General features: G+C 40.5%; 1 protein-coding gene across 7 annotated transcripts in view; it reads left to right on the top strand.

The window, feature by feature from the left end:
* The window catches only part of DOCK8 (dedicator of cytokinesis 8), a 233,762-nt gene that overhangs the window by 10,779 nt on the left and 196,178 nt on the right, over nucleotides 1–26,805 (top strand). Inside the window, exon 1 of one of the 7 annotated variants that reach the window (XM_010860677.1) lies at nucleotides 444–844. The exons of 4 other annotated variants lie outside the window; for them this stretch is intronic. Coding sequence is in view for 1 of the 3 variants with exons in the window: in XM_010860672.1 (XP_010858974.1) it covers nucleotides 23,657–23,733 (77 nt within the window). In the remaining 2 variants the exon portion in view is untranslated. Of the gene's footprint in view, nucleotides 1–443; nucleotides 845–13,505; nucleotides 16,423–23,649; nucleotides 23,734–26,805 lie in introns of those variants that run through there. 2 more of the 7 variants (XM_010860678.1, XM_010860672.1) reach the window with 2 other exon arrangements.

Consider the following 26,805-nt stretch of genomic DNA (forward strand, 5'->3'; position numbering starts at 1 on the left):
GACTTAGCAGCAGAAGAAGGAGTGCTAGTCCTCATGCAGTAATTTACACCAGAATGACCATCCTCTTTCCCTTAGGCTAGGAGAACAGCCTCGGGTTCAAAGTCCACTAAAAATGCACTTTATCCTGCTACATAACATATATGTTGCTTCAAGGCAATGCTGGCCATCTGTTCTCTTCCTGTTGACCTTCTATCTGGTTTGCTTTACCTACTGGTGTTTCACTCTTTGATACCTGTTCTCATAGCATCCCTTTAGAAGCGATCTTCAACTTGCCTGTTTTTTAAAATTAATTTTTACTGGAGTATAGTTGATTTACAATGTTAGTTTCTGCTGTACAGCAAAAGAATCAGTTATACACATACATATATCCACTCTTTTTTAGATTCTTTTCCCATATAAGCCATTACAGAGTATTTAGTAGAGCTCCCTGTGTTATACAGTCAGTTATTATTAGTATTTTATATATAGTAGTATTTATGACTCCAGTTTGCTTGTTGTATCTTGTTGTGTACCCAATAATTTCATTCGGCTCACATGAATTTTTTGATTGACCATGACTTACTCTAGGCATTATGAGAGACAAATCCCCTCAAACCCCCGACCCAACAAGTTTTTGCCTTCAGAATTCAGCTGGAATGAGCCAATTAACATAAGTGAAAACTGGAGATGGAGCTTAATTGTGTGGCCTGGTAAGGGTTAAGGGCAGGAATGGAATGTTGACATAACTCAGAAGGGAAGGAAGGAAGGTGTAGCAGTCCTTGAGGGTTAGGAGGTAAGGCTTCAGCCAGGCCCTGAAGGACAGGGTGAGGATTGACAGCTGAAACTGGTAGAGTGGGAAGAAGGGGTAAGAGGGGCTCCATGAGAGGGAAAGGGAGGCAGCCACAGTCATTCTGATGGGAGGTGATGTCTGGGATTAGGTTGGGGCAATGAGCATGGAAAGAAAGGGGTCTGTGTCTACAGATACTTCAAGGGCGATCAGCTGGACTTGAGAAACAACTAAATATTCATTCGCTCATTTCGTGAATATTGACTGTAGTTGACACTATGTCTGGCTGGTGTGTGTTTTAAGAGGTGAGGATAGAGCAGTGAATAAGCTGACAAGGTTCTTGTCTGAAAGAAGTCATTTTATAATGGGAAGATAATAAACAAATAAACCAGGAAATAACAGATAAAACAGGTGCTATGAAGAGAATGTAAAAGGGCCATGTCAGGTGTATGGGTACCTTAGAATGGTCAAGGAAGGCATCCCTGAGGAGATGACCTACAGGCCTGGATCAGGCAGGGGAGTTAGCAAATGCCACACCCAGGGCAAAAGTAGGGCTGATGTGATGGGAGAAAAGACAGCCAGTGTGTATGCATAGACTGAGCGGCAGGTGGGGGCAGAGGGGAGAGTGGGAGAAATGAAGAGAAAAGGAGGCAGAAACAACATCGTAAAAAGCCCTTAGGAGCCAAGCAAGATGTTTAAATGTTATTCCAAGTGCGATGGGAAGGTTTTGGGAACACAGGCACATTGTGATTGACCTCTGTGTTTAGAAGGTCAGTTTGGCTCCCTTAGAGAAGTGGAGAGCAGAAGCAAGGTGAGCAGGTAGGAGGTAGCACAGGGCCCAGGGGAAAGGGGATGGTGGCAGGACTGGGGAGCTGAGAAGAGAGAGGGAGAGAAGCCGAAAGCTCTGCGATGTATTTCGGAGATTGAGTTGATGTATTGGATGTGGTGTGGAGGACAGTGAGAGGAAAAAATGAATATTGATGGATATTGATGCTTTTAACAGATAAAAAGACTGGATGAGGAACAAGCTTTCAGGCTGAATCATGAATTTAGTTGGGGACGTACCAAGTCTAAGATTCATATTACAAATTCAACTGAAATTACCTACTAGGTAGTTTTATTCAGGAATCTGAGGTTCAGGGAAAAGGTCAAAGCTGATATTTAAATTTGCAAGTCATTGCCCTGTAGATGCTATTTTAAAATAATCGGGGGTGGGGTGGGGTGAGGAAGAAGACATTAGAGTTATCTTGATGAATTTTTTAATAGCCACAAAGCTAAATGTGTAATGTGATATCATTTTTATGGCAAAATGTGTATATCTCCCTACAGAGATTAAATAGATTGATATATGTGATAGGGATATGAACAGGACATGTGCCAACTTGTGATAAGTGTTGAATACCTGGGTGTTAGGATTATTAATGATTTTTGTTTCCTTGTATGTGACATGTGTATTTGTATTTTATATATACATGTAAAATTTATAAGTATATTTTATTTATATATGTGTATTTTACAAGTTTTCTTCAAAGAGTGTTTTTGTAATTGGGAAAGGTAAATTTTATAAAAGAGATAACAACACCAAGATTTATATTCTAGGAAAATTGGATACAGATGATGCCAATGAGAAATTATGAAAATTAGAAATTTCAGTTAGTGTTAGGATGACTCTGTACTTCTCTTGTAGAGTTTTTGTTTAACAGGCTATAGTAGATTTCACATTTCTATGTATTTGCTCTGTCTCCCTGCCAGAGGATTTTCCTTTTTACCTTACAGAATTTGATGTGGTCACTTTGCGGTGAGCTTTCAGAGCTGGCCAGCCCTTTGTTATAGCATCTCTTCCTATTCTGTACAACCAGCATTGTTCTAGACAGAGGCTCATCTCTCAGGTTGTGTCCTGGTAGGTATGTGTGTGCTCAGTCATGGCCAACTTTTTGCCACTCCAGGGACTATATCCCTCCAGGCTCCTCTGTCCATGCAATATTCTAGGCCAGAATACTGGAGTGGGTTGCCATTTCCTACTCCAGGGGATCTTCCTGACCCAGAGCTTGAACCCATGTCTCTTGAGTCTCCTTCATTGGCAGGCGGATTCTTTACCATGTCCTGGAGTAGAAACAGAGCAGAGCTACAGTGGCTCTCTGGAAGTCCTTGTTTTTATAAGCCACTAAGGTATTTGGATTATTTGTTATCACAGCAAAACCAAATCTACCCTAACTAATACAGATGAGCATAACATATAGAAAATTTCTAACGAGTGGCTTGAGATTGAAGCTTAAGGCTTGAATGATAGGTCAGGATGGAAACTATTGCGTAGAAAGTCATCAGTGAGGTGAGGATGAGAATGGAGAACAGACACATTTGCTAAGTAGGAAAGTAGAGTGGGAAGAGGAAAGAAATGGGCCTCGGGAATCACTGCAAGTTAGTGTAAGAGAAGAGCTGCACAGAGAGGAGGAAGCATTTGGCCAAGATGTGGCAGTCTGGGTTGGTATTAGAAAAGGGAGCTAATGAGGCAGTTAAACAGGTCAGATGCCAAATTAGGAGGACAAAGAAAGCCATCGAATTTGCCATGACGATGGTCACTGTGAACCTCTGAGACAGCAGTTTTAGTGTAGTTGTGGGGAAGGAAGTCAGACTTCACAGGTTAGGGAGGGAGTCAATGCAGAGGAAATGGAGGAAGCTGGCGGAGACCACTCCTTCCAAAAGTTTGGATCAGGCAGGGGAGAAGTGGGGCAGCGGTAACAGAGGCTCTAGCGTGGCTTTGACTTTTACAGAAATATTGCGCACAGTGCTAACAGAGGACTCTTGGATCTTAGAGGGAAAGCACATGTTTTTCCACCCCATAAAATAAGTTTTACATGTGGATAAAGATACTCACCCAGTACTGTCTAATATATCATAAACTTTGCTTGACACTAACAGCAATTAAAATAGTCTACTTAGATACTTTCTTCCTGAGAACTTTGTAAACTTGCTGTCATTGATATATATTATCTTTAAGAACATGTTAATCCTTTCTATTTTATTTTCTTTATATTTATCTTCATGTGTCTGAAGTACAAAAAAATTGTAGAATAGAGTACCAATATTAGTTACATTTTGCTGTTTAACAAACCATGTGTTGTGGGTTGAATTGTGTCCCCACAAAAGATTCCTAAGTCTTGGTGTCCATGAACATCATCTTATTTTGGAAATAAAGTCACTGTAGATATAATCAAGTTAAGATGAGGTCACAGTGGATTAGGGTAAACCCTAAATCCAATCACTGGTGTCCTTATGGGAAGAGACACAGAGCCACAGGGATACAGGGAGAGGAGGCCATGTGAAGACAGGAAGAGATTGGAGTTATGCCACCATAAGCCAAGGAACACCATGGTCTGTCAGCAACCACCAGAGGCTACAAGAGCCAAGGAAGAATTCTTCCCTTGAGCCTTCAGAGGGAGCAGGTCCCGCTCACACATTGATTTTGGACCTCTGGCCCCCAGAGCAGTGTGAGAATAAATTTCTGTTGTTTTAGGCCACCAGGCTTAAGACAATTTGTTATGGCTGCCCTAAGAAACTAATAGAGTACCCCAAAGTTAAGTCACTTAAAACAACAGCAGTTTAGTATTTCTCATGATGCTATGGGTTTGCCATTTGGGTTGGGCTCGGTGGGGCGGTTTTGTTGGTCCTGCTGTGCTCATTCGTGTGGCTGCAATTCCCTGATGGCAGGACTGAAGCTGGAGCGTCTAAAATGGCCTTACTCACAAGTCCAGAGCCTTGCGGGGCAGCGGTGCTGGCTGTCCCTCTGCACGTGGTCTCTTTTCCTTCAGCAGTCTGCTCCATATTCCTTACATAGTGAAGGGAACATTCTCAGAGGATGAAGGTGGAAGCTGCAAGATTCCTTGAAGCTTATTCTAGCGTTCATACAACAACACTTAGACACCACATTCCTTGGTCAAAGCAAGTTAGAAGGCAGCCCACCTTCAAGGAACAGGGAAACAGACTCAGTCTCTTGATGGGGGGAGCTGCAAAATATTTTTCCACTTTAATCTATTACAATACCCAACAAAGAAGGTGATCATATCCCATTTCAAACCTCACATATTTAAGCTAAAGGTCTTGTCATTCTCCGTTCAGATCATGATACCCATTTCACTGGCAGAGAAGCTGAGAAAAGATTAAACTGACTCCTTCAGAGTTAACAGTGAGTCGTGCTTTGTGAGAGACTTTTTTGGCCCGTGGAAGACAGCTGTATGTCTGGAAGAAGTAACCACAGCCTTGCCTGGAGGCAGGTGAATGGACTTAATAATTTCTTCGGTTTCTCTTAAATCCCATAATTACACTGATGGAGCCCAGATTGCAGAGCTCTATGGTCCAGAGATGAAGCAGCAGTTTGAGGATATCAGGGAAAGAAGGTGCTTGAAAATTGCTATGTGGCATTCAAAGGAATAGGATTTGAGGCTAAATTAAATGATGAGGAAAATGGCCAATGAGCTCTTTATCCAAAGAGATACCAAACAGGCTTAGAAATTCAGTGATTGCTCTGGTCCTGTGTAAGTTCTGGGTTGGAAAGAATTAAAGTGAGTAGAAGAAAAGGATGGAGCAGAGAGGCAGAGACATCAACCTGTCAGGTATGTGCCATGGCCTGTTTTAGGAGGTTCGCTCTTGTATAAGTTAGGATTGCTTTTTAGCTGCTACAACAAATAGACAACCCACTAAACAGTGGCTTAAATAAATTAGGGGTTTATTTATTTTTGTTGAATAAGGAGAATTCCAGTGGTTGGCAGTCTAGGCTTGGTGTGATAGCCCAAGATACCATTGGAGACCCAGATTCCTTGTGTTTTTTTTGTCCCATCATCCTTACTGTGTGACTCTCATTCTCATGGCCAGAATATGACTCTTGAAACTGTTCCACATTGAAAGAATATTGAAGACAGGAAGTGGGGAAAGGCCAATGAGGCATATCAGATAACTGTTCTTTTTTCAGAAACTCACACAATGACATTTGCTATATACCTCCTTGATCATATCTGTGTTACTTCTACTTACAAGTGAGTTTGGCAAATGTAAGTTTTTATCAGTCCAGCATATTACCACCAACAAAACTAGGCTTGAGTTAGAAGGAAGGGGATAATGTCTATTGATGGGCAACTTAATGGTCTCTGCCATTGCTCCCAGAAATTGCTGTGGGTACATATGAGTGACAGAATTTCCATTATGGCAACATGCAGCCTCCACCCCTTGAACCTCCAGCAGGTTCAAGCTCATCTAATTCCCTGACCTAATGAGGAGGGATATCCAGGCTTATAGGTCTAGTATTAAATTGGCTGTTCTAACAAGTAATCCCAAGATCTCAGTGGATTAACTCAGCAGAATCTTACTTCATACTCATGTCATCATCTGATACAGGTCAGGAGGCTCTCCTCCAAGCAGTGACTCAGGGACCCAGGCTGCTTCCACCTTACGGCTCTGCCATCTTGGGACTTTTAGATTTTTCTGGTATCACCAGCTGTTGACCAGGAAGAAGAAAGAGTGAAAGACTGTGCCTCCAGTTCTTTAATACCTCAACTCCATAGTACTTCCTCTTACATCCCATTGATGAGGACTACTTACAAGTCCACTGACGTGCAGAGAGGACTGAGGAATATAGTTCTTGTCTGGCAGCCACTTAACAGCAACAGATCATCACTGTGAAAGGGGACATGTTCTTTGGGGGTCAGTTAGACATCTCTGCCACAGGGTCCCAGTCACAAAGGAGGAGCCATTACCAAAATGTCAAGAAGCATGTCTAGGCTTGTTTGCTGTGTGCACTGTGCAGTTGGTGGATAGATAAGAGCCCTGTGGTCACAGTCACAGCATGGATGTGGAAGTTCTAAGGGAAGCAAACTCCAAAAGCATATGCTGAAACACCTGAAATTCCAGAAGGCAATAGGAATGCAGGGTACAATTATCCTGTGAGGCAGGTAGGTGAAAGTTAAACTACAAAATTAAAATCTAATTGCAGTCAAGGCCACCAGAAACGTCATGTGCAACTGAACACTCTGAAAACTCTGAAGACTGACAGGAGCCAAGTTGCTCAGCCTGTCATTGTTGTTTTTTCCTTTTCTGAGAACAATCAGCTCTAAAACATTTTAGGAAAAACCACAAGATGAAGATATTTTTTAAAGCTTTTGAGTGACATGGTTAGAATGAATATTTCATTTGAGAGGAAACAAGATGTTTCGGATGTTAGAGAAAGAGGCATTATAAAACACTGCACTCCTACTGAGGAGTAATGATACCATAGTCCACCCTACCCTCTGTGACAGAACTTTGATGAGAAACTGAGTCACTTTACTTTTTGTGACTGCTTCCCTTTGAGTTGGTTGAGTTCTTTTGTTTATTTGCCTTTTAATGTTTTAGTAATCTGAAATCAGTCTTCCTTATTCATGCTAATAGTGTACTACTAATATTAACAACCCACAGGGCTTACACTGCAGAGAGAAAACAGGTTAAACCTTGAAGTAGGGATTTGAGGAGGCAAACAAGTCTGATTCCTATCCCAACTCTACTGATTCTCAGCAGGAGCATCTTCCAAAAGTTCGTTAACTTCCCTGAGTCTTAGTTTTCTCATTTGTAAGATATAAATATTAATAATAGCAATATCAATAGGGTCAAATGAAGTTATATCTCTAAAACTGCTCCATAAATTAAAGACCACTGAACACTTATTAATGAAATACCTATAAAATGGGAATAAGTGCCATGTTTCTGTAATTACTCGATGAAGTAACATATGTCACAGACCTGACACAGGGTCTCACACTTGGTCACATAGGGTCTTAAAAAAGAAAACTAAAAGCAAATATGGACAAGTAAAATACACTGGAAATGAGAGATGGAGAAATGTTAAAAACAGACACAACAATGTAAGGAAAGGTTTTAATCTCATTTGCAAAGCTAGTGCCCCTAAAGCATACATGCATATATATGTACTTTTTCCCAAAATAACTTTTATAGAAAATGTTGGCAGTTATGTAAGATTACAGAGGGAATTTGTTAGAGTAATTTAGGTAATGCATGTCATGTGATCACCAGGAATGTTTATATGTGAGATGGAAAAGAAAGTAAATGTTGAAAAAGTAGAACCATTCAGAAGAAATGATTCATCCTGAAAAACAGCAATTATACTTAGAGATTGGTGACCCATAAACATGTTTCCTATCCTTTTCTAAAATGAAATAGGCTTTTTATTACAAAAGCTATATATGTGAATTACAGAAAAAGCAGAAGTTCAGATAAGCAAAAAAATCATTTCCAGTTTTTTAACCTATAATCACTTTTAATAGCTTGATCTATATAGTTTGCATACATATACACATACATGCATATTTTCTATAAAATTAGAAGCATGCTTATATACTGCTTTTTATTTAAAACTATATCATAAGCAATTTTTCATATCACTGAATATTTTTATAGTACACTTCTGAATGAATGCATAACATGCCATTGTGAGGCTAGTTCATAATTTAACTAATTCTCTTTTTATCTATACTTATTTCCAGTTATTCACCACTAGAAATATCACTTCACTAAGTAAATTTATGCACTTAAATTTACTTACATTTTTAATGATCCCTTATGATAATTGCTAGAGATGGAATCCCAGACTCAAACATATTCATTGATATATATATATAAAACTCCATATGGAAAGAGAGAGATAGAAAGAGAGACACACACAGAGAAAAATACATAAATACTTCCTTATATACTGTTGTCCTTCTCGGAGGTTTTGTGTGATATCTGTCTTTAAAAAGAAATTTAAAAATATTTGAAAAAAATGGCATCCCTGAACTTTGCCTTAATTCTTGGGGAAGGTTATTGAAAGATGATTTGTTTTCAAATAAGTATAAACTGGTAAGGTCAATATTTTATAAATTACATAAAAATTAAAATTAACCTCAGAACTGAACTGAACTGAAACCATTATTATGGTTCAGTCAGTGAAACTAAAGGTAAATTTGATTTGGACAAATACTATTAATTCGTTAGGTTTCCTTGTGGCCTCAGTTTTTAAAAATAAATGCTTCTCTGGATAATCTTGGTCCTTTTAGAGGCTATCTTCATAAATTTACTAACATTTCCAGCTATAACCAGGAATCAATAAAGTATCCCTTTTAAGTCAGTGAAATGTGTATTTTATTGAAGAGTAAAAATTATACAGAAATGTAAGATCACCTAGAAAAACTATGAATTTGTTACATACAAATTATTTCTTATTGCCAGTTATGTGTTATTTACATTTACCTGATATTTAATTTTCTATTATATCTCCTTCAGTTCAGTTCAGTTGCTTAGCTATGACCGACTCTTTGCGACCCCATGGACTGCAGCACGCCAGGCTTCACTGTCCATTACCAATTCCTGGAACTTACTCAAACTCATATCCATGGAGTCAGTTGAGGCCATCTAACCATCTCATCCTCTGTCGTTCCCTTCTCCTCCTGCCCTCAATCTTTCCCAGCATGAGGGTCTTTTCTAGTGAGTCAGTTCTTTGCATCAGGTGGCCAAAGTATTGGACTTTCAGCTTCAGCATCATTCCTTCCAATGATGTTCAGGACTGATGTCCTTTAGGATGGACTGGTTGGATCTCCTTGCAGTCCAAGGGACTCTCAAGAGTCTTCTCCAATACCACAGTTCAAAAGCATCAATTTTTCTGCACTCAGCTTTCTTTATAGTCCAACTCTCACATCCATACATGACTACTGGAAAAACCATAGCTTTGACTAGACAGACCTTTGTCAGTAAAGTAGTGTCTCTGCTTTTTAATATGCTGTCTATGTTGGTCATAGATTTTCTTCCAGGGAGCAAGCGTCTTTTAATTTCATGGCTGCAGTCACCATCTGCAGTGATTTCGGAGCCCCCCAGATTAAGTCTGTCACTGTTTCCATTGTTTCCTCATCTATTTGCCATGAAGTGATGGGACCAGATGCCATGATCTTAGTTTTCTGAATTCTGAATGATGACTTTTAAGCCAACGTTAAGTTTTAAGTTTTTTAAGCCAACTTTAAGTTTTAAGTTTTTTAATTTTCTTCTTTCACTTTCATCAAGAGGCTCTTTAGTTCTTTCTGTCATAAGGGTGGTGTCATCTGCATATCTGAAGTTACTGATATTTTTCCTGGCAATCTTGATTCCAGCTTGTGCTTCATCCAGCCGGGCATTTCGCATGATGTACCCTGTATATAAATTAAACAAGGAGGGTGACAATATACAGCCTTGACATACTTCTTTCCCAATTTTGAACAAGTCTGTTGTTCCTTGTCCGGTTCTAACTGTTGCTTGTTGCCCTGTATACAGATTTCTCAGGAGGCAGGTAAGGTGGTCTGGTATTTCCATCTCTTTTAGAATTTTTCACAGTTTGTTGTGATCCACACAGTCAAAGGCTTTGGCATAGTCAATAAAGCAGAAATAGATGTTTTTCTGGAACTCTCTTGCTTTTTCAATGATCCAGCGAATGTTGGCAATTTGATCTCTGGTTCCTCTGCCTTTTCTAAATCCAGCTTGAACATCTGGAAGTTCATGGTTCATGTAGTCTTGAAGCCTGGCTTGGAGAATTTTGAGCATTACCTTGCTAGTGTGTGGGATGAGTGCAATTGTGCGGTAGTTTGAACATTCTTTGGCATTGTCCTTCTTTGGGATTGGAATGAAAACTGACCTTTTCTAGTCCTGTGGCCACTACTGAGTTTTCCAAATTTGCTGGCATATTGAGTGCAGTGCACTTTCATAGCATCATCTTTTAGAATTTGAAATAGCTCACCTGGAATTCCATCACCTCCACTAGCTTTTTTCATAGTGATGCTTCATAAAGCCCACTTCACATTCCAGTATGTCTGGCTCTGAGTGAGTGATCACACCACTGTGGTTATCTGGGTCATGAAGATCTTTTTTTTATAGTTTGTATAGAAGATCTTTTTTGTATATCTCCTTATTAATTCACAAATAACCAGTTTATTCATTCATCTATCCATTCATGTGACAAATATTTTTTGAGCAGTTACTATGTGCCAGGCACATAGTGCATAGTAACCTGATGCAGAGAGTCAGCTCTTTGCATCAGGTGGCCAAAGTATTGGAGCTTCAGTTTCACCATCAGTCCTTCTAATGAATATTCAGGATTGATTTACTTTAGGATTGACTGGTTTGATCTCCTTGCAGTCCAAAGGACTCTCAAGAGTTTTCTCCAACACAGGTATTTGATAAATGTTCATTTCTCTTTCCTCTTCTCTTTTAGAAAAGGGAAAATGATTTGATATAAATAATTGAATTCTCTTTTGAGATTAGGAAATAAGTACATTATTTATTCCATATTAAAGGAAGGGGTAGGTACATTTTTAAAACATTGTTTTGTTTTCTGAGCAAACTTAAATAGCAATTGCTCCTCCTCCACAGAGGAGGATAGCCTTAGTCTTCATACCAAGTAGTCCTGGTAATTCAGGTTTTATTTTGCCAGAAGAGAGCTGTCTTGAGGGGCTGCACACTCCACTGGGGCTTAGAAAACGCATACATTTCATCTTTTTGGTTCTCAGTTTCTTCAAGACAGAGTTATGATAGATGATTTCTACAATCCCTTTCAGAGTTAACATCACTTTTAAAATATTTATTTATTTGGCTGCTAAGGGTCTTAGTTTGGCACTTGGAATCTTTGATCTTCATTGGGGCATGCAGATTCTTTTAGTTACAGCATGTGGGATCCTTCAGCCTTGGCATGTGGGATCCAGCTCCCCAACCGGGGATTGAAGCCCAGCCCCCACACTGGGAGCACAGATTCCCAGCCACTGGACCACTAGTGAAGTCCTTGTTTTATTTTTTTTAAATAAATGCTTACCATACTAAATCCACTCAAATGGATGAATGCCAGGTTCCAGAACAAATTTGAGACCCATACCTATAAAAAATGATAGCAACTAACTATATATATATTTTTTGAAATTCTGTTTAACTGTGAAGAAGTGGACAGATCAACTGTATAATTTGTTTTCATTGCCAGAGGAAGACTGTCCATTGGAAACTGAGAAATCAGTGGTATATTTCCTGTCACATCAGAAGGAAAGAAATAGACACAATATGATTAATGATCACTATTTAAAAAAATGAATTCTTGCATTTTTTGAATATTTTTTTACCATGTCCTTCACATGTGTTACTTGTATAATTCTCATAACAGCCTAAAAGGTTAAAGATGTTTTTATTATCTCTAGGATGTAGATTTGGAAATTGAGGCTGAGTGAGGTTATACAGTTTACCCAAGAATGTAAGTGGTAAGCTGTAGAAACGTAGGTCTAGCTGAAACCAAAACCACGTTCTTAACCACTTGCTGCTTGCTACTGCCAACTAACCAGCTTTCTCACTGAAATAAGTTTTCATCATGGCCTTGCCATGGAATATGTCACGATTGTTTTTTCCATATGCCGTAATATGTTTCATTTCACCTCAGATGGGTCAGAGGATTAACTTTCAAGAGAGATGGACTGTGTCCACTCTAAACAGAACTAGAGGTAGCCTTACAGCATCTGCAAATTCTGTGCTGGTGTCTCTTCATCACAGCTTGAATATGGTCTTATGAGTTTGTTTGTTTGTTTTCTATCTTAGAGTAGTCCAAAACAACTTGATTTTTCTCTCAATTTAGCTGTGAACACAGATGCATTTTCAAGCTAAAGGTTATTTATTTATTTATTTTTTGCCTCCTCCACATTATCAAAACTAGATACAATGCATTAAAAGTGGCTGCCCAGCCTCAAGGGCTTAACCAGCTCAGTGGCATAATGCATGATATTTGATTTTCAGGTGGAAGAGAGAATGTTTGGGATGCTGGGAGGTGTTGGGAGACCTCTCTCTGTTTTGGTGTGACATATAGAAAAGGATGGAGTTATTTCATTTATCTTGTTGCCCAAAACCAGATGACTCTGACAGCAAAAGTGTTTGCCATCCTACCCTCTAGAAAGGACCCCCTTTCTCTCCACAATTCTGTCATCCATCCTCAGAGATGATCTGCGGTACCTACTACTCCAGTCTTGGTCTTGAATATTAGCTTCCAAAGTTTTTTCACCACTATCCACAGAAAGAAATGCATGGTACGTCACAGTCTCTCCTTTTCATACACACAGAGCACTCTATTCCCCTTTCCAGCATGTATCACCATTTGTAATCCTAAATTTGTGGGATTGCTTATTTCATGTCCCCTGTCTCCCCACCTGCCCCTCGTGGACTGGAGGCTTCAGGAGGGTAAGTTTTGCTAACTTTCCAGTGTTTAGAGCTTAGCATGCATGAGTGCATTCTAAGTCACTTCAGTTGTGTCCAACTCTTTGCAACCTTGTGGACTGTACCCTCCAGGCTCCTCTGTCCATGAGATTCTCTAGACAAGAATACTGGAGTGGGTTACCATTCCCTTCCCTAGGGGATCTTCCTGACCCAGGGATTGAACTTGTGTCTCTTGTGTCTCTTTCATCAGCAGGCAGGTTCTTTACCACTAGCACCACCTGGGAAACCCAGAGCTTAGCATAACACCTACCATATGTGGTGGCTCAGAACATCAAGAATCTGCCTTGCAGGAGACCTGAGTTCGATCCCTGGGTTGGGAAGATCCCCTGGAGAAGAAAATGGCAACCCACTCTAGTATTCTTGCCTGGAGAATTCCATGGACAGAGTAGTCTGGCAGCCTCCAGTCCATGGGGTCACAAAGGGTCAAATACGACCGAGTGACTAACACACACACACACACAATTCCAAATAGTAGATATTTAATAAATATTTATTAAAGAATTAATAAACTAATTTCTGTGGCCAGCCTTCCCTAGGTCTGCAACATTCCTTCATAGAATTCTACCACTCTTCTCAAGTCTAATGTTTGCTCCCAGCTATGGAAGTTTGAAGCCCAAAATTATTGTCAGTGCTTCCCTACCATAGCCCCTGAAGACCCTACTGGTGTTTTCTTCCTGGTCCAGCTGTGGTTGGTCATGACATGTGGGCCAGTGAATTTGGAAGGTGACTGGCTACTGTCTCATGGAGTTCTTAGGGGCAGGTGCATCCCTCCCAGGGAGCTGATGGAAGGGCTCTCAGTGCAGGGGACAGACCTCTAGGAGTCATAGGACACCTGGGTTTTCTGACTGCTGGCCATTTGTTTTTCCTACATCAGGTTATCATTAGAGGTCACACACCTTCTGAGGCTGCTTTTCTGATTGCTGACTTCACGTCCTAGGCTGCTAAGGCCTCACCCAGCCTGACATGTACAGCATGGTAGGCCATCTTCAGTTAACAGCATGGGTTCTTTAGCCTTTTAGGATACTTGCTTTTTTTAAAATAGGCAGCTCTCAGAGTATTCATACTACACCTCTCCTGATGAAATCACTAGGCATCTTGAAAAACAGTGAAGAAGCTGAAGGGTTCTGTCCGTAGGACTCCAGTGAGGCTGACCTCTGTCCTACTCCCTACCGTAGGCTTGCTGCATTTGCTGTATTGCTGATGAAAGGAAGAAACTGATATATTGAAATACCTGTGCAAAGTATCAGGCATTTCCCCAAATCTCTCTAACCCTGCACAATTCCAGATCATTGGCAGAGTAGAAATGCCATCCAACACATGTTGTATAGCACTAAGATATAGATGTTAAAACTGCAAATTCACTAGACCAAGTGATATAGGACTTTAAGGTGATCATTCAGATAATTTCGGCAAGCAAACAAAACAACTAAAAAGAACACACAAAAAATGTGATTTTTTTGTACCTGTTTTTATATGACAGGGCAGGAGAGGCAGAGGAAATGGACTGTAGGAATACTTAAGGGATTATTTCTTATGGTGGAAGGAGGGGCAAATTTGAAGGCTTTACAATATGCCTATAAAATGATTCCACTTTTCTAAGTGGTCTTGCTGTCGAATCCAGAGATTGTGGGTATGTAATTCACAAGTAATTTATCAGTTTTTAAATAAGACCTTCAACAAGTCCAAGAAAGTTAGGTAAACTAGATGATGGTATCATAGGAAAAGTGAAATTTACCAGTACTTTTTCTCTTTGAGGTTTCAATTTAGAGTCTCCTAACTGGCATTGAAAATCACATATGAATATTGAATATTTAAAAGGTTTTATGTGACCTGAATATTTTCCCTTTGACAGTAAAAATATTTTATACTTACAGCCAAAATAGAGTATAATAGGGCATATGTTGTCATTCATACCTGATGTATGAAAGAAGTATATTTCCTTATTTAGCATACGATTAATTTGAATTTGCTGTTTACTTTTAATGTCTGTTTGTCAGCTGGAGAAATAGATTATGAATTGCTATTTTGTACCTTTTCAATGTTTCCACATTTTGAAAATTAATCAAATATGGCAAGTTACTGAACCTGTAGAATTTACACAAATTTTCTAATCTTTTCATCAAGAAGGGTATTTTTGACAGGAGATCTTTTTTGGTGTTTGTCATTTTAAAAATATTCCTACTAGTTTTATGGCAGAGAAATCTTTGTTTCAAAAGTGTGGCAGTCTCTGGGGAAAATAAATATTTCCAGCTTAAATTCTGTTGATAGTATTGTTGTTAATAAGTAAACTAAAGTATTTCTAATTCCATTCTGTTTCCTCCACATGAAGTATATTAAAAAGTTCTTTACTGATCCTCTATAAATTAAAAACAAAAAGGAAGAAAACAGAGTCAAACAAGCAATCTGTGCAGACTTTGTGTGGAGGTTCTTCAGGACCTTCGAGAAAAAGAACCTTGTTCCCTGGTGACTCTGGAGAAGGGAATGGCTGCCCACTCCAGTATTCTTGCCTGAAGAACTCCATGGACAGAGGAGCCTGGTGGGCTACTGTCCATGGGTTGCAGAGTCAGACATGACTGACCGACTAACACCAACACTTGACTTTGAAGTACTCTGGTGGGGTGGGGCCTTACTTGAGGTGACTTTTATTGGGGATGCCAACACTGAGATGTGACCTGCTGCCACACTCCCTCTCCCCTCAGCCTTGTGTCTCTAGAGCCCCAGAAGGGAGCCCTCGGTTCTCCTGGCTGTCTTGTTTTTCCCTACACTCTTTTTTTTTTTTTTTCTGCACTCTTTTTGACCTATGCCTTAGACAAAACACTAACATCATCCTTTCTATCATCTTGTGACCTGACTCATTACCAGATGTACTTGGTCAATATTACATTTCTTCCTTTCAAAGAAATACCACTTAATGTCAAGTGGCTCTTTTATTTTTTCTCTTTTCTCTGATTCAGTTACAGGGTCTGAGGAAAACTGAGACATAAGTGATGTTGATTTAGATTCTCCACCTTCTTATTCATCCCTCCTTGGCTCCACCCACTTCCAGCATGTTCTTGGATTGTGATCCAGACATAGCCTGCAAGAGCTCTCTCTTTGTGTACCTGCCTTTCTTCTAACTCAACCATCTTCAAAACCACCACTCAGCCAGCCCATTCTTCAACATGAATTGGTTCGCGGATGGTGAGCATATAGTGGGTTATTGCTCATAGAATTAGTTGCATTTTCACTGAGATAAAGTTCTTACCAAATGCAGGGTCACGCTTGAGCCAAAGCAGAACTAACTCTGGAAAATGGGACTTTCCAGAAACATCATAATCTCGTGGAAGAGAATTTGTGGCCTGATACCATTACTTCATTCGAGAGGACAGAGTGAGGTGAGAGCAAAACTGAATGCAGTTTATGCCCCCAGGCCAGGCAGGGGACAGGGAGCTCAGACCCTCCCAACTTGGACCCAATGCCCCAGCTTCTCGTTTCTCTCTTTGTACCTGCTTGTGTTTGTATCTATTGTCACTGCTGTAAACACTTGCCTTACCGGGCACCTCGCAGGGTGAGGCGAAGGTAGAGGCAAAGGACTGCTGGGAAGTTGCCAGCTTCTTAGGCCAGTGCCAGGAAATGGCAAATTTTCATGTCCAGAAATAGCCCTAAGACATGACTTCCAGTAGTCATATACAGATGTGAGATTTGGACTATAAAGAAAGCTGAGCACCAAAGAATTGATACTTTTGAACTGTGGTGTTCAAGAAGACTCTTGAGAGTCACTTGGACTGCAAGGAGATCCAACCAGTCCATCCTAAAGGAGATCAGTCCTGACTATTCATTGGAAGGACTGATGCTGAGATGACACTCCAATACTTCGGCCACCTGATGTGAAGAACTGACTCATTTGAAAAGACCCTGATGCTGGGAAAGGTTGGAGGCAAGAGGAGAAGGGGACGACAGAGAATGAGATGGTTGGATGGCATCACCGACTCAATGGACATGAGTTTGAGAGAACTCTATGAGTTGGTGATGGACAGGGAATCCTGGTGTGCTGCAGGGGGTGTGACCCATGGGGTCGCAAAGAGTCAGACACGACTGAGCGACTGAACTGAACTGAACTAATGACTTCTGGGGAGAGAACTGCCTCCACCAGAGTATTCACATCCTAAATTTGTTGTGCTGGTATTTACTCTTCAACAGTAGCCTCTTTAAAGCTGTACACAGATAAGTCACCGTCCAAGGCTTAGCCTGCCTCTGACTGCCATCCACAAAGGTAAATGAAAAAAGACCAGTCAGTGATGTTTTCTGTACTGTCAGCACCAGTCTGACAGCCTCAATAAATTTCCCTTCAAAAACTTAATGTATAACATCAAACCTTTCTTCTCTGTTCCTGGTTGGTCAGAGTGTATCACATCTACCAGGCCATTTTTGGCTTTTCTAAGGATGCTGCTGCTGTTGCCCTTTAGTCACTAAGTTGTGTCTGATTCTTTTGCGACCTTGTGGACTGTAGTCCGCCAGGCTCCTCTGTCCATGGGGTTTCCCAGGCAAGAATACTGGAATGGGTTGCCATTTCCTTCTCCAGGGGATCTTCCCGACTCAGGGATAAAACCCATGTCTCCTGTTTGGCAGGTGGATTTTTCTAAGGATGTACTATTTAATTGTAGCATCGAAAGAATTTGTTACACCCCGAAAACTCGATAAAGTTGCTATTGGCATATGATCCTCTCTGTTATTTTAAACCACAGGCTTTGTAAGCAGGAGTCATGGCTTGTGACCATCTGATCTCCTTGACTGTATCCCACACACTAAGGATCTTTTAAGTTGTCATTATGTCCTGACACAAGCATTTACCATATCTTTAGGAGCATGTGTGGTTCAAGATGAGAGAGCAAGAAAGGGCTGTATTGTTTATTATTAAACTGACAGGAAACAGCCATGGCTCATGCACTACTGGTTTCAGTTGGGTAAAAGAGGATAAAATAATTGCTTTATAGAAATTCTTTTCTGCATTCTTTAGGGAAAAATTTTCTATGTGGGCCAAATTATTAAACTGGGCAATTTTGAGTTCAATAGCTTTGACATTGTCCCTTGAAGGAATGAAACAAACAACTGATTTCATTTGAGGAAAAGACCATTTATAATAATCTATCTACTCTGCAGATAATATTCACAGTAGACTCATCACAACAGAATCCCCTAATATCCCCATAATACTGGGGTTTTCATTGTTGGGACTCTCCCCTTTTTTTCTTTCAATTTAAATGCTTCCTTGTGTTTGAGGAATAAGATTTACTTACCTGGAGCAGCTGCTGATTCTTCTCCTCTCAATCCCAAATTTATTCAAATACTATCGGTTGGGAATTAACAACATCTGGCGTGCTGCGATTCATGGGGTCACAAAGAGTTGGACACGACTGAGCAACTGAACTGAACTGAACTGAAAGGACATAAAGGGGAGGAAAACCAATTTTAAAAAGTAAGGACTGTTGGCTAGGAGGGTTGATGGTATGTGTGTAATTCCAGGGAGGGGCTTCACGAAGGATGGGGAAGTGTGTGATGAAAAGAAAGGTCAACTTAGAACAGCATGGAAAGAGGTCACTAGCTGCCCAATGTATCAAAGACAGCTTCTGCACGGAAGCCTGGATTAAGGATGGGAGGGACTAGAGGAAGGGAAGGCTGGGTGGTCAGGGGATGAGGAGAGATAGGGAGCTTGAGGATGAAGGGAAGGTTTTCTTCTCTGATAGAACTTAGTTGAGCAAGTTTCTAGGAAGAAGTGAGGAGTTGAATGGAAAATGCTCGTCAAGATTGTATATGAAACATCTGATGAGGAAAGATCCTGAATGAAAACTTGAATGACAATTCTATTTCAGTACGACTTTTGCCTTCTCCATCCCACATCACCCCACCATAAAACATTTGGTGCGTGAACAGATTTTGGATTTCAAAGGACTTCACTTGTATTGTGCTCGAGATTTGTTCCTTGGTGAAATGTGAAGAGACAGCTCTGCACAAAAAAAGAGAATCATAGTTAATGAAAAGTCAACCTTCAGAAATTGCTCTTAACTCTTTTACCCACTGCTAATATGGGTATTTGAATTATGTTTGGAACATATTCCAAAACTACTTACTTGTGGAAGGATTAATGATAGTGGAGCTGGGTTCAAAGTCTCAGTGGCAAGCTAAAACCTGTTCTCTTCAGTAGTCAGGGTAAAGTTTAATAACCCTTCTTCAGAAAGCCTACACATGCTGGGCTTTCCATTGCTAAGCTGCTGGAACAGGAAAAAGCCAGAAATTTAACCCTTACAGCAATTATCTTATGCAAGTTACTTAACCGTTGTTGGCCTCAGTTTCCTAATTTGTAAAGTGAAGATAACACCTATCTCCTAAGGTTGTTGGAACATTAACTGGGCTAATTAAAACAGTCCCTGTCAAACAGCAAGCACCAAATAATTGTGAGCTAGCCTTATAATTGTAGCAATAATAGTTGTAGTTGTAGGCTTCTCCAGGTTACAAGGATTATGGATACTAATTACCTCTGGTAATGGTGAAGGACCAGGATACCTGTTAATGGTGAATTCCTTTAAGGATACAACACAAAGTAAGGAAAACTATTGGTTTTTAGCCCGCACATTAGGTCTGCATGCCCAAGGGAAGTTGTTTTTTTCCCCTAGCCAATACTTACAAACTGCAGATTTCGTATGAAAATTCAGATGTCTAGTAACACTAGGTGTGCACTCCTGTGATGGCCTGAAGCCAAGTAGTCCCTCACTTCTCCAGATAGGTCTGTGGTCTCAGCTTTGCCTAGATTAGTGCCAATCCCTACTATTAGGCATGGGCCTAGGACCTCCACATAAGGCTGTTCAGGTTGCTCACTGCACAAGATACCCAGCTATGGAGCCAAATAAGGGCTGAATTCCTCCAACCTGCCATGGCATTTCTTATAGCCTGACAGGTTTGGGACTCAGGTGTCCTTCTTTCCTCCTTTTCTCTACCTGTTCCTCCTTCCTCCTCTGCTAGAACCACCGACATTTTTTTCATTTCATGGCTTCTGCTCACCTGTGGCTTCTACTGCTTTACAACTTCTTCTTTTGGCCTCGTCTTTGTGTGTCTCTGTACCTCTATCTACACCACCATGTTCAGCAAGGTCAACTAATTTACCAAAGATCACACAATTATTAGGTGATGAAGCAGGATTTGAATCAAGGTTATCACTTGTTGGAAAATTATTACTATGCAAGTTAGCATAAGGATATTGAAGGTAAACTTCTTATTAAATATTTTTTATTAAAAAATTCCTATGTAGACTTCCTTGGGAAAATTAGGACAAGTTTTATTGTTGACTTTTATTCCTAGCAACATGCAACATGCATTTAAACTAATTTGTTATTTCCTAATCTAAGGAATACTGGAAAATGGATGAAATTGGTCCTAGAGTGTCCCAAGGCACGTGTGTTTGTTCTGTCCCTGAGACAAAGGTTTGATTTAAGATGCATGTCTGAGACTAGCCTTGAAAGCTTGATTATACCTTCTTTACTGTCCATCCCTCTTGGAAGAAGAGTGGACTCCCATTCCCACCATTGCTTTGTGGGGCTCGTTATCTCCTTCAGACCCCTAAGCTAACCATGGGATGGTCTGGCTCCATTTCTTCAGTGTCCCTGTATGAGAGACTGGAAATAGATTAAACTGATACAGTGACCTGACGTCACAGTAGGTTTGGTGCGTGTGTGCTAAGTCACTTCAGTCATGTCCAGCTCTGTGTAATGCTATGGACTGTAGCCTGCCAGGCTTCTCTGTCCATGGGATTCTTCAGGCAAGAATACTGGAGTGGGTTGCCATGCCCTCCACCAGGGGATCTTCCCGACCCAGGGATCAAACAAGCATCTTCTGCATCTCCTGCATTGCAGGCGGATTTTTTATCGCTGAGCCACCATAGTAGGTTTCACTTACATATTATTCTCTCAAGCGACTACAGTGAAACACTTCCTATAATGCTTTAGAGTGGCAGAAGTTACAAGCACAGCAAGCTACAGTTGGTCAGGGATTTTTGACCCCTTTAAATCGTAGCACCCTGGTGTCTGCCTGTTGTCTTGTGCCTCCTTAAAGCAACTTTCTTAAGAAGAGAAAGACCATAATCTACTTTCTGGAGCACTGAGAGAATTGAGTTCTCAGCTGAGCTTTGCCTCTTACAAGGCTTGTTAGCTTTAGGTAGTAGCTTAACTTTGCTCTTTGCTGACTTGTCCCTTAACTACCTCCCTGAATGTTGTTGACTGGTCTTGCCTACTTCATAGGCAGTGAGGCTCTGGATGGGGAAGGAGAGCCTAGTAAAGCTCTAAAAGTTTTGCCAAAATAAGATACTGTCAGAGGTGGATACATGTTCAGCAGCCTTCTTATGGAAACACATTGCCCTTGACCAAAACGGATGCCACAGGATGGGGTGTGTGAATTTGGCCCTGTGCCCATCATGGGGTACCTCCACTAGGTATGAGGGCTTCATGTCACAAACTTGTTTTAGGTTTTTTTGTTTCCAAAACCTCATTCCTTTTAATTGCTATATTGTAACTTACCCCTAGTATATTTTGTGCAGTCACCTGGTACAAAGGCATTCAAACACTTTTAGGAATTGTAAGTACATACTGATGCTTTGAGCAAAGAGGCTGGGTGTGGCCAGGATTTTGAGATGTGTTCAAATGCAAGAAGCTCTTAAAACATAAAGTGTTCTAGAACTTCAGGAAGCTAAAACTAAGAGTTTTTCCCTTGTAGAAGGCCAAAAGTAAGGCTGTTTTCAGGAAAGTGCTTTTTCATTAGAACCTGTATAGGAGAACAGTCTAATAGGAGCCATGATATCAATAGTAAGATACTTATTAACGTAATAGGCAGATGCAGAGCAGAATCTTCAAACCCTTGGTAGGCACACAGATGACTGGAGAAGAATTTGGTCATCAAAATCTTACTGAGAGATGCAGTTCCACTCCATCATTTGGTATGGATTATGATTTCTGAACAAGACCATCTTTCTAAATGTTCATGGACTCTGCAGAAAGTATGAGGCCAGAAAATGAATAATTCCAAACTCTTACTATTAGGTTACTAGACAGTATTCTGGATTAGCTGAGTAAATGCCTTCTGAAGCAGACCCTGTAATTATTCAGACCCTGTAATTCTTCTTTTCCATCTTTCCTCCTTTCTCCTTCTTAACTTTTGTAACCTAAAACCACCTGAACTTGTTTACATGAGTGAGAGGGAAAATATTTACTTAGATTATCTGGGGAACCTTGACTTTACTGCCTTGTGTATAAATCATTCCCCTGCTGGAGGAAGTGGGAAATTACAGACTGGACCGCATAGATACACATTTTCCTCCTAGTTCCATCCAAGTGAGCACCAAATAGGTATCATTACCTGAGATTTTAAGGTTGTTTTAACATCTAGGTTTCCCATTGTCTTTGAGGTCATTGCTTGTTCTCAAGTGTGCTTAGATGGACAGCTCTGGAACCTTTGTGGCTGTTGAAAGTGCAGATTCTAGCCAGCTCTGACACAGATGACGCCCAGACACCTACACTATTGACCAGTTTCCTGACTGATTCTTATGTATACTCAAATTTGAGACTCACAGTTGGAAGGAAAAGGATTGCAGGACAGAGATATCAAAGGAGGTGTTCAAAATTTGGTCACGTTATCCTTGTTGTTATGGTATTAACTTGAATATCAGAAGGTTTCATATTAAAGTTTTCTAAAAAAGAAAAAAGAAATCTCACTACATAAAAGGAAAGGTTCATATATGGGCCTAATTATAAATATTTTGCATAATTTTCTAAGCATCTAAACAGAATGTGTTAAGGTCATCTTTATAATTACTTTGAGACTCTTTGAACTGTTTTGATTTTAAAATGAGTAATAAGAAAGAATCATCAATTAATGGAGGAAGAAGGAAATTTCTTTATATACAATCCTTACTTTTTACCACTGTCTCTTTAAAAAAAGTTCTCGTAACCTTACTGTGCATGTTCTCTAGTTGTTCTTACTTCTCAGTATTAAGAATATACCCAATAGTGTAAGTTTTTTGCTGTACTTTCATTCAGTAAGTACAGTATCGTTTTTCTAATATTGCACACGGGGGAAGTACCACATGAGGAACCTGTTCTCAGGAGTTCCCTGGTGGTGCAATGGTTAGGGTTCCACACTTCCACTGCAAGGGGAGTGGATTCAGTTCCTGGTTGGGGAACTAAGATCCCACATGCCACATGGAACAGCCAAAAAAGAAAAAAGAAACCTCTCCTTCCCCAAAATTAGATGAGCTAGATCTAGTATTTTTAGCCAGTATTCTTGACTTGAACTATTTCTTGGTCTATAACTCAGGCTTTGCAATTTTGACAAAGCAACTACTCTAATAACCATCACCTTGGGTAACTGTTTAGTGCACAGAGTATGCTCACAATTATTAGGAAGTGATTTAAGGGACTTTTACTTCTGTGTATATCACACTAACATGCCCAACATTTTAGTAAGGGATTAATAAAGGAATTTATTTTTTTTTTTACTTAAACTTTTTATTTTGTATTGGGGTATAACTGATTAACAATGTTGTGATAGTTTCAGTTGAACAGCAGAGGGACTCAGCCATACATACAGATGTATCCATCGTCTCCTGAACCCCCCTCCCATCCAGGCTGCCGCAGAAAACGGAACAGAATTCCATGTGGTATACAGTAGGTCCTTGTTGTTTATCCATTTTACGTATAGCAGTGTGTACAGGCAACCACAAGTTCATAAAGGAACTTATTTTTATAACTGGATAGGAATTTTATTAAGGATATAGCTTTAGGATTTTTATGCAAATAGTGGACAGAGTCCCCAAATGAGTCTCTTTCTGAGACCAGCAGGAAAGAATATTTGCAAAAGTGATAAAAGACATGGTGGTTTCCTGGGAAATATTGGCAGAAGACTGGGCCTCGCTTCTGGAACAGGACGAGTGCTAAAGCTAAGTGAATGTAAATATGCCCATTTGGCAAGGAAAAAAAAAAAAAAAACCTGGGAGAGGAAGACTTGACTTTTTAGGTCTGAACAGCCTCTGCATCAGAACTTGATCCAGTTACCCAATTCTTCTCTAATTCAGTGTCCTTTTCTGGACATGGGAAGAGGTTATGAGGACAGATTTGGATTTGTAGAATGTATGTGATACTAGGAACTTAGAAATAAAATTCAGAAACCTCCTTTGCTCTCTAAGAGGCTAAATTTGAATTTACTTAGTTGAAAGGAGTCTGATTACCTTCCCTTTTGAAACAATTTCCCCTCACTTTGGCCATCTCTTCCCCTCCCACAAAGGCACCTAAAGATTGCCTTGCCTCAGACACCTACTGTCATGAACCTAGTAGAAACATGAGCTGAAAAATCACTGAATAGGGCAATGCTTGGGACCCACTAATGGTGCAGAAGCTCAGACATCATTGCACATTCAAATGTTAGCTTCCCAACCTAGATATCCGTCGATAGATGAATGGATAAAGAAGCTGTGGTACATATATACAATGGAATATTACTCAGCCATAAAAAGGAATGCATTTGAGTCAGTTATAATGAGGTGGATGAACCTAGAGCCTATTACACAGAGTGAAGAAGTCAGAAAGAGAAAGAAAAATATCATATACTAACGCATATATATTGAATCTAGAAAGATAGTACTGATGAAATTATTTGCAGGGCAGCAATGGAGACACAGACATACAGAACAGGCTTACAGACCTGGGTTGGGGGAGGAAGGAGAGGGTGAGATGTATGGAGTAACATGGAAACTTACATTACCATATGTAAAATAGATAGCCAATGGGAATTTGCTGTATGACTCAGGGAACTCAAAAAGGGGCTCTGTAACAACCTACAGGGGTGGGACGGGGAGGGAGATGGGAGGGAGGTTCAAGAGGGAGGGGACATATGTATACCTTGGCTGATTCATGTTGATATTTGGCAGAAACCAACGAAATTCCGTAAAGCAATTATCCTTCAGTTAAAAAAGAAATAAAATTTTTCAAAAGTTGGCTTCCTAACAGCAGAGAGTTTTATCTGCTTTCATCTCTGTAGAACCTTGAGCAGTAGGTGCTCAACAAATATTTGCTGAAAGAATAAATCAGTGTCAGACTTCTGGGCTTACACCTCATCTTTCCTTTCTATTCTTTTCAACCAAGACATTTTCTTCATTTTGCATCTCTTCTCACCTTGCTCTTTCTCTGGAATCTTTCCCTTCCTAGTCTCCACTGCCCCTCACTTCAGAGCTTTTTCCTAATGTAAACAGTAGTTCACTCTTAATAGCTTAGTAACTTAGGAACAGTGTAGTTTCTTTGATTTAAGGAGCACTGTTCCCATCCTCCAATCTAAAATAAATTTTGAGCAGATGGTTGGGCTCAGAGGAAGAAGGGACTGGGAGAGGTGGTTATTTTGGGGTGCAATAACAATTTGTATAAAGTGGCATATTTTAGTTAAATCTGATCGGGTAGGTATTTAAGCATCATTAAATGAATGCCTATCAGAATCTTGATCTTCAAATTAACCAGCTAGGCAGAGTTAGATAGACCAAGGAAGGGTGTGTGCATGCTAAGTTGCTTCATTTGTGTCTGACCCTTTGCGACCCCGTTGACTAGTGCACCAGGCTCCTCTGTTCATGGAATTCTCCAGGCAAGAATACTGGAGTGGGTTGCCGTGCCCTCCTCCAGAGGATCTTCCCAACCCAGGGATCAAAGCCACGTCTGTTATGTCTCCAGCATTGGCAGACAGGTTCTTTACCGCTAGAGCCACCTGGGAAGCGTCAAGAAGGATGATCACATGGCCAAGTCCAAGGTCTGAGGGGAAGCTAGCAGGTAGAGCTGGGATTTGTCTGCTACCATAGACCTGAGATTCTCAGACATGAGAGCAGTCAGAATCACCTGGAGGGCTTGTTAAAACATAGACTGCTGGACCCCACCGCAGAGTTTAGCATTCAGTAGGCCTGGAGTGGGGGCTTCCCTGGTAGCTCAGCTGGGAAAGAATCCGCCTGCAATGCAGGAGGCCCCAGTTTGATTCCTGGGTCAGGAAGATCCCCTATAGAAGGGATAGGCTACCCAGTCCAGTATTCTTGCCTGGAGACTCCCCATGGACAGAGGAGCCTGGTGGGTTACAGTCTGTGGGGCTGCAAAGAGTTGGATGCAGCTGAGTGACTAAGCACAGCACAGGCCTGGAGTGAGGCCCAAGAAGGTGCGTTTCTAATGGATTCCAGAGGAATGTTATGTTTTTGTTCTGGGGTTCACACTTTGAGAACCATTGTGATATAGGGCATGCAAGAAGATACAACCAGTCTTACCGTCTGTTTGTGCGGCATAGGTTGAGGCTGTGGTCAAGGGTAAACCAAAATTTTCTCAGTCACCTCAATAAATTAAGCTAAATTCCACTTAGCTTTGTGTGAGAAACTCACAAAAAAGGAAGGTGTTAAAATCACCCCATTTTATTGTACAGTAAAAGGCGTTTGTACTTCACAGCTGCAGTTACATGGGTAGCAGAGTCCAGAAGGCTGTCAGGGTCTTACTGAAGGAGCTGGGACAAATAACTTAGATAAATCACAGATCAGAGTGGAGAAATGAGGTGCTTTTAACAGCACCCAAAAAGATTTGTTGAGATTAATTGAATCCAGATGATCAGGAGTGGATACAAGGGCTCAAAATATACTGACACAGTTTTATTTATAAATTGCAAGAGGCTCAGAAGCAAAATAATGATTAAGGGGGCCCTCAAGAGACTCTTAAGATAATTTAGAC

Source organism: Bison bison, unplaced genomic scaffold (assembly GCF_000754665.1).
Source record: "Bison bison bison isolate TAMUID 2011002044 unplaced genomic scaffold, Bison_UMD1.0 scf7180017864469, whole genome shotgun sequence".
In the NCBI taxonomy this organism is placed as follows: domain Eukaryota; kingdom Metazoa; phylum Chordata; class Mammalia; order Artiodactyla; family Bovidae; genus Bison; species Bison bison.